Raw genomic sequence first — 16,976 nt, 5'->3', positions numbered from 1 at the left:
CTTGTTCACGCCAGGCATAAAAAATCTCTCATTTATCTTACGTATTGTCTCCTGCACACCTCTATGTCCAGAACCATATCCACCATGAGCTGAATCAAATATATCATTGTATAAAGAAAGAGGCACTACAGGCCTCTCGACGAAACCCCCTTCGGCCAAAGGCTGTCTGAAAATTACAACCCCCTCTAGCACATACATATGGCCAATAAGATTGTACAATAATTCTTTTCTGCCCGATAACTCCGCCCTCTCATAAGACGACAACTGTCTCCTTTCCAATATCCATAACCTTATTTCATTTAGGATCTCGTCCTGCTGAAGACTACTTTGCCAGACAAACTCAACATCCGCCTCATCCTCTGCAGAATGTACCTGCATAATAGAATAGATTTGATCCAGAAATGGTGAATCATCCAGGTAAGGATCCAAAATTTTATTATCTGTCTCTCTACACTCCTGACAATCCTTCAGTCGATGATCCTTACAATCTAACTCAGTTCTCGACAAATAATCTACGTTCACATGCTTAGTCCCCTGTCGATGGATAACTGTAAAGTCAAAACTTTGCAAGAAAGTTATCCATCGATAGGTGACACCGTTTATTGATCCTTTAGCCCAACGTTTATAATGCACTAGTGAAATACTGTCTGTCCGAACCAAAAATTCACGAAACCTACAAAAGTGTAAAAAATTCTTTAATGCATATACTAATGCACCTAATTCTCCTTTATAGGAAGGATAATTTTGTTCTGCAGCATTACACTTTTTACTACAGACACCAAACACTCTCTCTACACCATCCTGTTCTTGCGAAATAATCCCTGCAAAATACTGAGAACTATAATCTACATCCACAATAAAAAGATTAGGATTATCCCATTGAGGATAGCCTTTACACATTTCAGTCTTGAACATTTCCATAAATTCAGTCCATACTCTGTTCAACTCTTCTGTCCACTTTATTATAGTGTCATTCCTGTGACTATCCAACATGCACGACCTCTTGGCATAATCAGCAAAATATCCTCTGTAATAATTAGTAAATCCCAAAAATTTCTGCAACTCCTTCCCTGTTCTAGGCTTGCCCCAATCCTTAATCCGTTCCAGATATGCAGGATTCATTTTCAATCCATCGGCACTAATAATATGTCCCAAATAATGGCATTCTCTAGTCAATAAATCACACTTATCTAAATTTAATTTCAGGTTGACCTGCCGAAGAACTTGAAACAGTGCCTGCAGATGCTCTACATGTTCCTCTGGACTTGATGAAAACACGATCAGATCGTCCAAGTAGCTGATACAGAATCCATACATACCTGGCAGGATAGACAGCACCTTATCCATCAGAGCACAGAACAGGCTGGGTGCATTACACAACCCAAATGGCAACCTGTTAAACAAATACATCCTGTTTGCTGCACTAAAAGCTGTCAACGGTTTAGAGTCTTCATCCATAGTCATCGAATGGTAGGCAGCTGTCAAATCAAGAGTACTGAACACCTTGCCAGAACCCAGCTTCGTCAGATTATCCGAGATCAGTGGCAGCGGCCACGCCACCCGCTTAGTCACGTTGTTGAGGTTGCGGAAATCGATGACAAACCTCAACTTAGCCTCTGCTCCAGGTGCAGCCTTCTTTTTCACAGCAAAGATAGGACTGGACCAATCCGAGAAACCCTCCTCAATAATGCCAGCATCCAGCCATTTGGTCAACTGTTCCTTCAATTTAGCATCGTACTCTGGATTCAAAGGAATATTTCTGGCCTTCACAGGTTTAGCTCCAGGTAACAATTCTATATTATATGTCATTAATCTACAATCACCAATATCTGAATCATTCATTGAAAAGATATCAAAATTTTCCAAACAAATTTTAATAATCCTGGGTTTCAATTCTGGATTTTCCTTAATCATCTGGTTTTCATCTAACTTCAATTTTTGAATAATAAACTGTACCCGTTCATGCATTTTTTGCCCCGACAACTTTTCTGGCTTATCCAATTCATTAATTGTTTTATTACAGGTAACATCTTGATTATCCATGATGAAACAATGCCCCATCTTCACATTTCTCAGCAAGGTAATAGGTTTTATTGACGCATTAACCACATTAACCACACAGGACCCATCTTTCCGTGGCTGATACACCCCCTCAATAATCATAATCCCATTGCCACTTGTCATCTTAGAAGAATTAGGGGACACGTACCAAAGCCCATCATTCTTTAATCCAGTCACATGCACCACAGCGGTAGATCCTCCAGGATAAAAAATAGTTTTATCCAGCAACTTCACATTATACTTCGTTGAATATAACTCTCCAAACCCACCCCCCTCCTTTATCCCTGGCAAGGTAGGTTTAGATGGAATTTCAGAATTCATTCGTCCGGACAAAATAGGAATTTTCTGTATCTCTGCCACCACCTGTTTCTGTAAACAGGAATTAATAGGAACAGATTCCCCACAAAATTCAAACTTATCTTCATCCAAACAAATATTAATTTTATTCTTTTTCAGGAAATCAGATCCAAGATTTACCAACCTACTCGTCACCTCAGGTACATAAAATATCTCCGTAAACACAGCTTGAGTTCCAGCAAATCTAAATTTCAACTCAACATATCCAATAATATTAACTTTCTTTAAATCTACTGAATATGCTGATAATTTAGCAGGACAAAACTCAACTCCATGTTTATCAAGAATTTCTCTAGATATCAAAGAATTAAAATTATTTCCTGTATCAATAATTCCTAACTCCTTCACCGGAATATCAGCCCCAGGCACAAGAAATTCTAAATCCGCACAAATAGGCATTTTCGTTATCTTCAAAAACTTCACAATCTCTTGAAAACACTAGTCATTATAATTAATATATCCATATATTTTAGATATACATCATTCCACTACACAGCAGTCAGCCCCTCATCTGTCACCAGCCGCCAACATACTGTTCAATTTATGAAATCCTGTACATCTCCCCGACTACCAGCATCACACAGCTACACTCCAAGCCTTTTTTTTTTATACAGGTAAGTATCTCTCGAAGTATTCAACCTTGCATAGGTACTTATCAAAATATAATATATAGTAGATATATATATATATATATAAACATATATATATAATGTTTTCATTAACACGATCACACCTTGACTGAAGAATAAACAAGACAGTAATGCTTTATAAAGTTGAAAGCAATAATGTAAATACAAAACAGCAAAATTAACTATTTACAGTACTATAGCCTATATAATGAATATGAATAAAAGAACGATCTATAAATTTCATCCTAGAATGAGATTTATACATCAAATCAATCATATCCATTACATAGGATATTGCTGGAAATTGTTTCTGGCTATGTCAGCAATCATAGCCTCATACTGTTTCTCATCTCTGCTCTTTTCAGAATCCACAACAGGCCCCACCTGATTGCCCCACCTATCCACAACAGGCCCCACCTGATTGACTGTCTTCTTCAGAAACTGCTCAGGTATTACCCTATTATTAGGCACTCCAGGACCCTCTTTCTTCTCGCTACCGGCTGAGAAAAACTTAGCTTTGGTCTTTCCTATGCGAGAATCAGGAGCTGGCGGCTTGCCATCTCTCTTCTGCCAGCAACTAGCCACTACATGACCTTTTTTCCCACAATACCAACAAATCATAGTTCTAGCCTTCGAATTCAGAGCCCCAATCACGTTCTCAACCTGATCCCAAGGAATATCATCATCCCCTTCAATCCACGCATTATTATCGCCACTCTCAGTCCTGCCCTCCATATCAGATACATGCACTTCACTGATTACAGGCCTAGCTTTCACCTCCCTAGAATCCTCTAGCCTCAACCCTTCCATAGCCTGAGAATAACAGGACGTTACATTTTCAGGTGATACGTGTCCAGAACGAGCCCAGCTTATATAATGCTGACCTCTGCGAATCAAATAAGTCAAGAAAGCACTGTAATCTTCCAGGTAATGCATAGATTCAATGAAATTAGCCATATCTCTAGCTAAATCAGAAAACAGCAAATTCTTAGCCACATTATTATAGAAATCACGCCAAGATTGTCTAGAAATTTGACCAGGATGCATAAGCCTAAACAGACGCAATTTAGCATTGAAAAACACATCCACATTCTGACCACTCTTTTGTTTCAGGGCGTAAAAGAATTCGGTAGCCGACTCTGTATCAGCAAAGGGTATCACCAACCTTCTTATCAACAGGTAATAACCTAAAGCACTTAAGGAAGCATTAGCCTCCGGCGTAATCAACCTCCCCATCTTCTTCCCTTTGCACTCAAAAATCCTATTGTACAGGATGTCCTTGAAAAGCATAGGATCCTCCAACTTTGCGAACCTAGCAACCCTCCATAAGGATAAGAAATAATCCTCAAAATCAATGTTTCCATCCCAAAATGGAGCATCCCGCACAAAATCACTATCCCACTTGACTCCTCTTACAAGACAAAACTCCTTAAACTGCTCCTCTACAGTCTGTTGGCTTACACTACCGCCGGCCACCTTTTTATAGGCCTTAAGCACTTCAGCCCTTTCCTCAATTAAAGGAAATATATCCAACAATTGATTTTCATATTCGGTCAGACAACTCTCACGAACATTCATCCAATTTCCATTCCCAACAGGACCTAAAAACTCAATCTGCGAAAACTTCAAATGTCCAGGAGCACTTTTCCCTCTTTTAGCCTCAAAATTTGTAGAATCCAATTTAGCCTCCACACTCAAACGATTAATGAAAGATGTATTAAACGAATCATCCCCCGTCGCCTTGACTGCAGATACACTAGCCCCCATACTTGTCTCATACAAAAAACCGCTAATATCCCCATCCACTGGCAATTGCGCCACCTTTTTCTTAATAGTAGCCAAATCAACATCATAACCTAACTTCTTATGCTCATCAGAGTTCTTAAACTCTTTCACCTTATTCTCCAGCCGTTTATTCGCCGCCGTTAACTTATCCACCTGATCTTTGACAGTCGTATGCTCCTGCAACATTGCCCTAACATATTTTTTTATGCTTTCAGGCACAACGTCATTCTCCACCTCGCCCAACGCCAACTCCACATTCGCATTGGCACCTGCACCAGCATCCTCAGCCGCAGCATCCTCCTCCTCCCAATGTTCGGGAGTTCCATCATCATCCTGACTGTCATTCTCCCGAGGACGTTTAGGCGGCCGTCCACGCTTGCCTTCAGTTTTACCCCGCTCTCCTTTTTCTCCATCAGCCATATCCGAGCACTGGAACTAGATCCGCCGTGAAATTTAGATCAAAAGAGTTAAAGAATGAAATTCCACAGAAACCTGAAATATAAATCAAGTTAGAAATATAAAAATTAAAACAAAACTGTGAAAAATCCGAGATAAAAAAATATCTCAAAAAGTGAGTGACTTCAAATTAAACACCACTTCCCCCACCCTTAACTCAGCAGCAGGTCTAAATAACACGTAGCACAATAAGACTGCGCCAAATGTGATATAGACAGACTTGCATAAGTTAATGATAGAGTAGACTTAATGTTCAATTCAAAATGCAAACAGATTTTTAAGTATTTATTATATTGGATTAAATGCAGTTTTTGAGTAAATAAGATTATATATTGATACTATATTTAGAAATGATTAAATATGTTAATAAGTCAAAACTACTGATTATTCAAAGCTGGATAGTTCTGAAGTAGCAGGATGTCTGTCTGTATATCAGGACACCAAACAACAGGATGACTGTCTGTTTAATTAATACAATGTATTAATTAACTATGCACTTTGAAGGGGTAGAATATCTGCCTATGCAAACTATCTAAAGTAGTAGGATGTCTGTAAATAGCTGTATTGGTCTTAATAAAGACTCGAACCCAAACCAGATAATGTTCTGTGTTAGGACTCTCAATATCAACTGACTTAAATATATTTTCTCTTTATTCTTTCTGAGAGCAATTAAAGAGCAATTAAGAGTAACAATTAACATATGGTCTGCAAGCTTAAATATATGACATCACAACATAAATATATGACAACATATTACCATACTTATTAGACAATGGTCACGAATCAAAGGGTCGGTAATCTGTCACTTAGGGTAATAAAAAAGGTCTTCATTAAATACTACTATACCTGTGTCTGGAAATCTTGGAATTTGAATGGTGTGAGAAAGCCAAGGGATCCCAGATGGAATGCCATTATAGGAGGTACTGACATCTAAAAAAATAATGATTATGGACATACTTACATTTTTAGGACTTGATTATATAGTTGCTTCGCTATTGTACTTTGTTGTCCCAGGAATCAGTATACCAAAAATCAGACCAATCGGATAATTAGGTCACATACAAATTTGTTGTTAAAAATGTAAAAAAAATCAACATGTTTAAAATGGACGTACGGACATTCTGGTAATGATTATAGAGTTGCTACGCTTCCTAACTCGTACCTAACTATTACAGGAATCACCATGAAAAATTTGAAATCAATAGGACAATTCTAACATGCCTAAATTAACGAAAAAAGGCTATTTAAAAAAGTAAAAAAATCAACATGTTTAAAATGGACGTACGGACATTTTGGTAATGATTATAGAGTTGCTACGCTTTCTAAATCGTACCTAACTACTAAAGGAATAACCATGCAAAATTTGAAATCGATAGGACAATTCTAACATGTCTCAAATAACGAAAAAAGCTATCCGTGACGGACGGACGGACCGACCCTAATTATAGAAAAGCTTCGCTTTTAAAAACAGGACAGGATTATTGTAAAGATCTCATAATCAAAGTATCTAGTGCATAAACTTTTAGTCAACAAAAATGTATACATTTCATGACATCCTACAAAGAAAAATTTTCTTATGAAAGTTCCTAGAAACTTTTCTCAAAAACAGAATTGAAATTAAACTCAGAAATTAAAATAAATCATAATAAAATTAAGTTTATTTCTTTTGTGCTTCTATTAACTGTTTATAGGGGGCAATATATTTAATTTTGTATAAACTTTATTCATATTGGTCACAATTAAAGCAAAAAAATAAGCGTTGAATGGGTAAAAGTAAAGGAGAAAGAATTGGGAATAGAATAAAAATAGGAGAAATGCTACTGTAAAAAATACGAATATCGCCCCTTAAGGTGCGTTGCCACGAAAGAGACTATACTCGAAAAATTTAATATAACATTGAAACATTAAATGCTATGCAAAGATCACTTTCTAAATCAAAGAAATATAACTGGAAATCCAAAATTCTTATTTATTCCAAAAAATTTTCTGTCTGTGTAATATAATCATTGATATGTCTTTACCTGAAACAAAGAACTGGCATACAGAAGAGTTCCATCTCCGCCCAGACAAACAACAAAATCAATCTTGTCAGTGAGGTCATCCTTGTTCTCTGTGAAGGTCATCAGCTTCTCCTTGATCCTTCCGAAGGCGGGATTGTTTATCAACAGAGGGTCGTCCATCACTTAAAATTAAGATTACAACAGATTACAGAGACAGACATCCTATTAGTATGACATCTTACAATAATTTACAATCAAATCTCCAGGCCAATTGCATGAAAACTTTAATACAAAAAGCCAAGGACTCGGCGGCCACAACAAACCACACTGATTCGAGAAATTTGGGCGTCTTAGATTAAGCCGCTCTAAGCTGTAGACACAAAATTTTAATTAAGCCGTAGCTACCCAAAATTTAATCAACACGAAGACGCACACGCAAATTTGCATTCAGCCGTGCGAATTTTTTTTATTCCTGCTGAACACCATGCAGCTTACCGAATTCAAAGACTAAATTTACCTGCAGATTCAACAAAGACGACCATACTCTTCTCAGATATAAACCATTCAACTAATTGAATAAAGGGAGGAATTACAGCGGCATCGCGCACCTAGACAGATATTTAAACTAATTAGGAAAGTACATACCTTTTTTTTAAATAGTTACATCGCTTGAAGAGTTTTGATTCTACAAGAAAAGGATATTTCTCCAGAAAGTATTATATTATACTAAATAAATTATAGTAATTGTTTAAATGTTCACAAAGAATTTGTGAAAACAAGAAAAAGCCAGATTTATATGTCAGATTTATTTTAATAAAATCTTGAAATATTCTGAATGATATGGTAAGCATCAAGGATCTCAAGGCATACGACACTTGACCATAAATCCTTATTTAATGATAAACAAGATAACATAACGCCTTGTGTAGATTTAAAAGATTGAGTTTATGAAATTGTGGCCATTAGTATAACTTACAGTCAAATGTATCATCCCTCCCTCGGTAAAAGTCGGAGGTAATTCCATTCTGTTCCTTTCCAAAAAAACAAAAACAAAAATTTTTCAGATTAGGCGTGTACAGGGAAAAGGCGTGTAAAGTCCATTTTTAAGAGAGTAAATTTTCAAAAACATAGAAGATGAAAGTTTTACCTTTTTAATGACAAGAACAGAAAGTGGGGGTTTGTACCACGTCAACCTCTGTGAAGCGGGATCTTGAATTGTCCTGGAAATACAAAATAAATCAGCTTTTCCTCCAAATGAAATTAATTTTTATATAGGGAGGGTGGGCAAGTAATTCTCACAACCGTTGTGTATTTTACACAAGGAATTAAAAAAAAATTTGAATTAAACAAAAATTCAGTAAGATCCGCATGCCAATTTTCGGGTATAGTCCTTTCCATGACATCGCTCCATATGGAGCGATGATTTTAATTGATCGCCTCTTATGACAAGGGGCGATGTATTGGCTCCTTGAAAGGAGCGATTTAATAGCCCCATATAACAAGAGGCGATGTTATGACTCCTTGAAAGGAGCGATTTAATAGCCCCTTGCCCTAAGAGGCGATTAAATGATCCTTTATCGCTCCTTTATCGCCCCTTCTAAAGAGGAGATGATATGTCCTCTTATCCCAAGGGGCTATTTAATTAAATATCGCCTCTTCATGGCCCCTTCACTATTATATATATCTTAGTCCCTTGATGGCCCCTACATCGCTCCTACATCGCTCCTCCATCGCTCCTTCTCCAAATTTATATTAGATTGTACTTTGATGGCCCCTACATTGCCCCTCCATCGCTTCTACATCGCCCCTTCATCGCTCCTTCTTCAAATTTATATTACATTGTACTTTGATGGCCCCTACATCGCCCCTCCATCGCTCCTACATCGCCCCTCCATCGCTCCTACATCGCCCCTTCATCGCTCCTTCTTCAAATTTATATTACATTGTACTGTGATGGCCCCTACATCGCTCCTACATCGCTCCTTCATCGCTCCTACATCGCCCCTTCATCGCTCCTTCTCCAAATTTATATTACATTGCAACTTGATGGCCCCTACATCGCTGCTACATCGCTCCTACATCGCCCCTCCATCGCTCCTTCATCGCTCCTTCATCGCTCCTTCTCCAAATTTATATTAAATTGTACTGTGATGGCCCCTACATCGCTCCTACATCGCTCCTTCATCGCTCCTACATCGCCCCTTCATCGCTCCTTCTCCAAATTTATATTACATTGCAACTTGATGGCCCCTACATCGCTCCTCCATCGCTCCTTCATCGCTCCTACATCGCCCCTTCATCGCTACTTCTCCAAATTTATATTACATTGCAACTTGATGGCCCCTACATCGCTCCTCCATCGCCCCTTAATAGCCCCTTACCTTAATTTATATAACAAAGCTCCTATATGGCCTCTCTATCGCCCCTTAATAGCCACTTACCTTAATTTATATAACATAGCCCCTACATAGCCTCTCAATCGCCCCTTAATAGCCCCTTACCTTAATTTATATAACATAGCCCTACATAGCCTCTCCATCGCCCCTTAATAGCCCCTTACCTTAATTTATATAGCATAGCCCCTACATAGCCTCTCCATCGCCCCTTAATAGCCCCTTACCCTAATCTATATAACATAGCCCCTATATAGCCCCTTCATCGCTCCTTCTCCAAATTTATATTACATTGTACTTTGATGGCCCCTACATCGCCCCTACATCGCTCCTCCATCGCTCCTTCATCGCTCCTACATCGCCCCTTAATAGCCCCTTACCTAAATTTATATAACAAAGCTCCTATATAGCCTCTCCATCGCCCCTTAATAGCCCCTTACCTTAATTTATATAACATAGCCCCTACATAGCCTCTCAATCGCCCCTTAATAGCCCCTTACCTTAATTTATATAACATAGCCCTACATAGCCTCTCCATCGCCCCTTAATAGCCCCTTACCTTAATTTATATAACATAGCCCCTACATAGCCTCTCCATCGCCCCTTAATAGCCCCTTACCCTAATCTATATAACATAGCCCCTACATAGCCTCTCCATCGCCCCTTAATAGCCCCTTACCTAAATTTATATAACAAAGCTCCTATATAGCCTCTCCATCGCCCCTTAATAGCCCCTTACCTTAATTTATATAACATAGCCCCTACATAGCCTCTCAATCGCCCCTTAATAGCCCCTTACCTTAATTTATATAACATAGCCCTACATAGCCTCTCCATCGCCCCTTAATAGCCCCTTACCTTAATTTATATAGCATAGCCCCTACATAGCCTCTCCATCGCCCCTTAATAGCCCCTTACCCTAATCTATATAACATAGCCCCTACATAGCCCCTTCATCGCTCCTTCTCCAAATTTATATTACATTGTACTTTGATGGCCCCTACATCGCCCCTACATCGCTCCTCCATCGCTCCTTCATCGCTCCTACATCGCCCCTTAATAGCCCCTTACCTAAATTTATATAACAAAGCTCCTATATAGCCTCTCCATCGCCCCTTAATAGCCCCTTACCTTAATTTATATAACATAGCCCCTACATAGCCTCTCAATCGCCCCTTAATAGCCCCTTACCTTAATTTATATAACATAGCCCTACATAGCCTCTCCATCGCCCCTTAATAGCCCCTTACCTTAATTTATATAGCATAGCCCCTACATAGCCTCTCCATCGCCCCTTAATAGCCCCTTACCCTAATCTATATAACATAGCCCCTACATAGCCTCTCCATCGCCCCTTAATAGCCCCTTACCTAAATTTATATAACAAAGCTCCTATATAGCCTCTCCATCGCCCCTTAATAGCCCCTTACCTTAATTTATATAACATAGCCCCTACATAGCCTCTCAATCGCCCCTTAATAGCCCCTTACCTTAATTTATATAACATAGCCCTACATAGCCTCTCCATCGCCCCTTAATAGCCCCTTACCTTAATTTATATAGCATAGCCCCTACATAGCCTCTCCATCGCCCCTTAATAGCCCCTTACCCTAATCTATATAACATAGCCCCTACATAGCCTCTCCATCGCCCCTTAATAGCCCCTTACCTAAATTTATATAACAAAGCTCCTATATAGCCTCTCCATCGCCCCTTAATAGCCCCTTACCTTAATTTATATAACATAGCCCCTACATAGCCTCTCAATCGCCCCTTAATAGCCCCTTACCTTAATTTATATAACATAGCCCTACTTAGCCTCTCCATCGCCCCTTACCTTAATTTATATAGCATAGCCCCTACATAGCCTCTCCATCGCCCCTTAATAGCCCCTTACCCTAATCTATATAACATAGCCCCTACATAGCCTCTCCATCGCCCCTTAATAGCCCCTTACCTAAATTTATATAACAAAGCTCCTATATAGCCTCTCCATCGCCCCTTAATAGCCCCTTACCTTAATTTATATAACATAGCCCCTACATAGCCTCTCAATCGCCCCTTAATAGCCCCTTACCTTAATTTATATAACATAGCCCTACATAGCCTCTCCATCGCCCCTTAATAGCCCCTTACCTTAATTTATATAGCATAGCCCCTACATAGCCTCTCCATCGCCCCTTAATAGCCCCTTACCCTAATCTATATAACATAGCCCCTACATAGCCCCTTCATCGCTCCTTCTCCAAATTTATATTACATTGTACTTTGATGGCCCCTACATCGCCCCTACATCGCTCCTCCATCGCTCCTTCATCGCTCCTACATCGCCCCTTAATAGCCCCTTACCTAAATTTATATAACAAAGCTCCTATATAGCCTCTCCATCGCCCCTTAATAGCCCCTTACCTTAATTTATATAACATAGCCCCTACATAGCCTCTCAATCGCCCCTTAATAGCCCCTTACCTTAATTTATATAACATAGCCCTACATAGCCTCTCCATCGCCCCTTAATAGCCCCTTACCTTAATTTATATAGCATAGCCCCTACATAGCCTCTCCATCGCCCCTTAATAGCCCCTTACCCTAATCTATATAACATAGCCCCTACATAGCCTCTCCATCGCCCCTTAATAGCCCCTTACCTAAATTTATATAACAAAGCTCCTATATAGCCTCTCCATCGCCCCTTAATAGCCCCTTACCTTAATTTATATAACATAGCCCCTACATAGCCTCTCAATCGCCCCTTAATAGCCCCTTACCTTAATTTATATAACATAGCCCTACATAGCCTCTCCATCGCCCCTTAATAGCCCCTTACCTTAATTTATATAGCATAGCCCCTACATAGCCTCTCCATCGCCCCTTAATAGCCCCTTACCCTAATCTATATAACATAGCCCCTACAAAGCCTCTCCATCGCCCCTTAATAGCCCCTTACCTTAATCTATATAACAAAGCTCCTACATAGCCTCTCCATCGCCCCATAATAGCCTCTTACCTTAATTATGTAACATAGCCCCTACATAGCCTCTCCATCGCCCCTTAATATCCCCTTACCTTAATTATATAACATAGCTCCTACATAGCCTCCCCATCGCCCCTTAATAGCCCCTTACCCGAATTTATATAACATAGCCCCTTAATAGCCCCTTACCTTAATTTATATAGCATAGCCCCTATATAGCCTCTCCATCGCCCCTTAATAGTCCTTTACCTTAATTTATATAAAATAGCCCCTATATAGCCTCTCCATCGCCCCTTAATAGCCAATTTATATAACATAGCCGCTACATAGCCTCTCCATCGCCCCTTAATAGCTCCTTACCTTAATTTATATAACATAGCCTCTCCATCGCCCCTTAATAGCCCTCCATCGCCACTTAAAAGCCCCTTACCTTAATTTATATAACATAGCCTCTATATAGCCTCTCCATCGCCCCTTAATAGCCCCTTATATCCTCCTTCAAAACAGTTATACACATTCCCAGGATCTATTGGAAGCTACCCTATAAAGGAGAACCATATCGGTTCTGCAGTTAGCGATCTTCTTTGATACATACAGACAATGATCCTGTTACTTTTTATAAGGATTAAAAATAAAATGGCCTAAAGCCATCTCATTACCCATAGGAAGCTTCACTGTAAAGGAGAACCATGTCGGTTTAGTGGTTAGCAAGGTACAGACAGACATACATACAGACAAAGATCCTGTTACTTTATTATAAGGATTAAAATAAAATAGTTATTAACCTCCCCAGGACCTATGAGAAGCTACCCTATTAAGGAGAACGATCTCAGGACCTATAGGAATCTTCACTGTAAAGGAGAACCATATTGGTTCAGCGGTTAGCAAGATCCTTCGGTACAGACAGACATTCATACATACAGACAAAGATTCTGTTAATTTATTTTAAGAAATACAGATAAAATTGTTATAAACCTTTCCAGGCCTAAAACCATCTCAGGACCTAATTTCTCGACAACTCGAGTTAAGTTACTATATTATTTTTACAATGTTTAACTTATCTGTTATTATTGGCTGACGAAAAGTTTGGGCAAAAAAAAAGATTTATTCTTCAATGAAATATCTCTCCAGTATAATTTTGGCAAGTGCTAATTTATTAAGAATAAAGTTTGCCACAAATTTACCAAAAAATCTCATTGTCATTTCGCCAGGGAGGATTGGGATAGTTCCCAAAGTGTTATAAGTTGGCTTATCCAAGAGTGCTGTCTAGTCTCCAAAGTTTTATAATACCGTTTTCTTATTCGTTAGATTAACAACCTTGGGGACTTTTTATTGTTTAGTGATTGTTTAGTTCATTAAGTTGAGTGTCTAAATGTTTCAACCACTAATTCTAAACTAAAGAAGGGGTAATTTTGTGAATCATCAATGGGAATAATTAATATATAAACATACATATATATAAAGTGTTTTTTTTATGAGAACATTTTTGAAAGCAATTTTACCCTACTTATAGTTATCAGAATTTAATGGCTTATTCTCTTCGTTTTTTATAACCATTAACAGAAAAGCAAAAAAATATTTCAGTTTTTATTTAAAAAGTACAGTAAATTCAAAATTTCAAAACATGGGTGTCAACATCTAAAATAGTTATTTCTCGCATCGTATTATAAACGGCTTTCCGCGGATATAGAAAGTACAATTATGAGATTAAAACTAGTTTTTTTAGCCCCGAGGTGCCGAAGGCACCGGCTAAAAAAACTGGGTTTAATCTTATGATTGTACATATCTATATTCGTAGAAAGCTGGATATAATACGATGCTAGACATAGTTTTTTCGTATGGATGAGAACCGGTTCCTATCCACCGGATTCAAATGAATACGAGAAATGGTTTTAGCGCATTTTTTTAATGCTCAAATCTTCTACCCTTTCCAAGAATGGAGGGAGTACATTGGGGGGCCAGTATTCCCTCCCTGGTTGAGATATGGCCTTCAAATTTCAAAATGTTCTAGTACATGTCACAAATAGTATCTATATAAATTTTTAGCTCTATATCTCAACTTTGAAGCGTTTTGCAGCCATTCTTGCAAAGGTAGATTATAAGAAAAATGCACTAAAACCATTTTTAGATGTTGACACCTAAGATTTAAATTTTTTAATTTACTGTACTTTTTGAATAAAAACTGAAATATTTTTTGCTTTTCTATTAAAGGTTATAAAAAAAGAAGAGAATAAGCCATTAATCATTAAATTCTGATAACTATAAGTAAGGTAAAATTGCTTTCAAAAAAGTTCTCATAAAAAAACACACTGTATATATGTATATATATCATTTTATCGACACTCGTCTTATCCCTGTAGATCTCTGATTATCAGAGCATTTTTGAAATATTTGCTGCTTATTTTTTGGCTGCCTTTGGCAAAATAATTTTTTTTCATAAAAAATGTATACAAAATTATCGTATTAATTTGGTAAATATATCATTGCACTTGAATTATTTTTAAGTCACTAACGGCTAATCCCATAGATGACCCTAGGAGTACTTTAATGAATAGATGTGGTGGAGAGGGGGGGGGGGGAGGGGGAAGGTTAAGAATTTAAGGGAAGTGATACCTTCCGGGGGCTGAAAGTGTTGGTCCCCTCCCCAAAATGAAAACTTTTCCTGCGAGTAAAATAAGCTTCAATGTAAAGGAGAAGCATATCGGTTCAGTTGATACTGATAAACATCCTGTTACTTTAATGTAAATATTAGTTTAAGGATAGTCTGTATAATCTCAGGGAGAAAGGAAACATTAGGCAATTTTTACAATAGTCTCCAAAGTTTTATAATGAAGTTTTCTTATTCGTTGGCTCAAAACTTTGGGGACTTTTGTCATATTTTGGTTGTAGTGTTGCAATTTTGTGTATCGTTATTAGGGAAGGATAAAAATTTATCGGCCATTGTCTTATTCCTTTAGATCCTCGGTATAATCAACTGAATAACAGTTCCAACAACAAAAATTAAGATATTGCTTCGCTTTTTATGGACAAATATCCTGTTATTTTATTATAAGGAAAAAAAATAAACTATCTTAAAATCATCTCAGGACTCAGCGGTTAGCAAGATCCTACGATATAGACAGACAGACATACATCATATCGGTTTAAGAGCAAACGAGATCCTTTGCTACAGACAAAAAAAAACTTTGTATATCGACTAGCGGCTACGCCCCCAGCATCTATTGGCTCTGTATTCAAAGGGGAATGAATAAAAGCCTAAAACCTTCCCAGGACTTAAAATAGAATAGCCTAAAACCATCCCTCGACTTAAAATAAAATAGCCTAAAGCCATTACAAGACAAATATTAAGCTTACCTGAAATAGAAAGCGCAATCTGTTTAGTAGTTATTGAGATCTTAAGTTTCAGAACAGAAAGCCTTACTAACGTGGACAAACGCAGGATATTTCGGACAAATGTCGGAGTGGACATTATATAAGTAAAACGCAGAAGTGTCTATAATATCTTAAAAATTAGGTTTCAACAACATTTGTTTAGTTATTTCTACACAGGTTAGGTTAGGTTAAGATATAAATATACAAATAAGCCCCCTGCAGGGGTTAGGCATATAAAAAAACATATTTGACAGTTGTAAACAATGTGAGAAAAAAATATGTTTTAGTTTAATGAAATGTTCTATCTGTTTCAAACCTTTGCCTTTCGATAGAACTTACCTACTTTGGAAAACTGTCAGACTGATTTTAAAATTTCAGTCTGTGAGAAAAGATATTCAAGATTTTTTTTTTGTTTTGAAAGATTTTTATCTTATAAATAAAATTAAAGACACTCCTGCGTTTTACATAAGCAATGTCCACTCCGACGATTGTCCCATTCCTAGGTTTGTCCACTCCAACGTTTGTTTATGTTTTACTACTTTATATAATAGGATAATATGTATTCTTCTTTTATATTTCTCTTTTCTTATTCACTTGCAGCTGCGCTCTTTTTAATGTAAGGAGGCAGAAAAATAGCCTAAACCAATTAGGGGCTTAAATCTGAAAATGAAATAGCAAAAAACCATCCCATGACCTATGTGAAGCTTCCCTTAAATGGAGAATTTAGTCAGTTTATGAAATTTTTAAGCTTCAGACCAAAAAAAATACTTTTTTTGTTAAAAGAGAAAATTTTCTACAATTAGGGTTAGTCCTTTCGTCATTGCTCTTCTCATTAAGTTAAGCATGTGGTTTTCTCTGCTATTGTTAAAGATAGACTGTTGAGATTTTTAGTGAATATTCCCATGACATATGTATATCCAGTCTATAAATTATTTTGTCTGTCTCTCAA

General features: G+C 37.8%; 1 protein-coding gene across 50 annotated transcripts in view; it reads right to left on the bottom strand.

The window, feature by feature from the left end:
• Positions 1-16,976, bottom strand: part of LOC145316015 (NAD kinase-like) — a 45,949-nt gene that overhangs the window by 12,153 nt on the left and 16,820 nt on the right. For all 50 annotated transcript variants that reach the window (XR_013878243.1, XR_013878246.1, XR_013878244.1 and 47 more), the window contains 4 exons: positions 8,436-8,508; positions 7,806-7,896; positions 7,310-7,470; positions 6,135-6,218 (listed from right to left, as the gene is read on the bottom strand). Coding sequence is in view for 7 of the 50 variants with exons in the window: in XM_080156283.1 (XP_080012409.1) it covers positions 6,135-6,218; positions 7,310-7,470; positions 7,806-7,896; positions 8,436-8,508 (409 nt within the window). In the remaining 43 variants the exon portion in view is untranslated. The remainder of the gene's footprint in view (positions 1-6,134; positions 6,219-7,309; positions 7,471-7,805; positions 7,897-8,435; positions 8,509-16,976) is intronic.

The sequence above is a fragment of the Acartia tonsa genome, chromosome 4, assembly GCF_053477335.1.
Source record: "Acartia tonsa isolate MP-2025a chromosome 4, ASM5347733v1, whole genome shotgun sequence".
In the NCBI taxonomy this organism is placed as follows: Eukaryota; Metazoa; Arthropoda; class Copepoda; order Calanoida; family Acartiidae; genus Acartia; species Acartia tonsa.
Note: the sequence above shows the minus strand (reverse complement) of the source record. Positions and strands in the feature narration are given on the sequence as shown.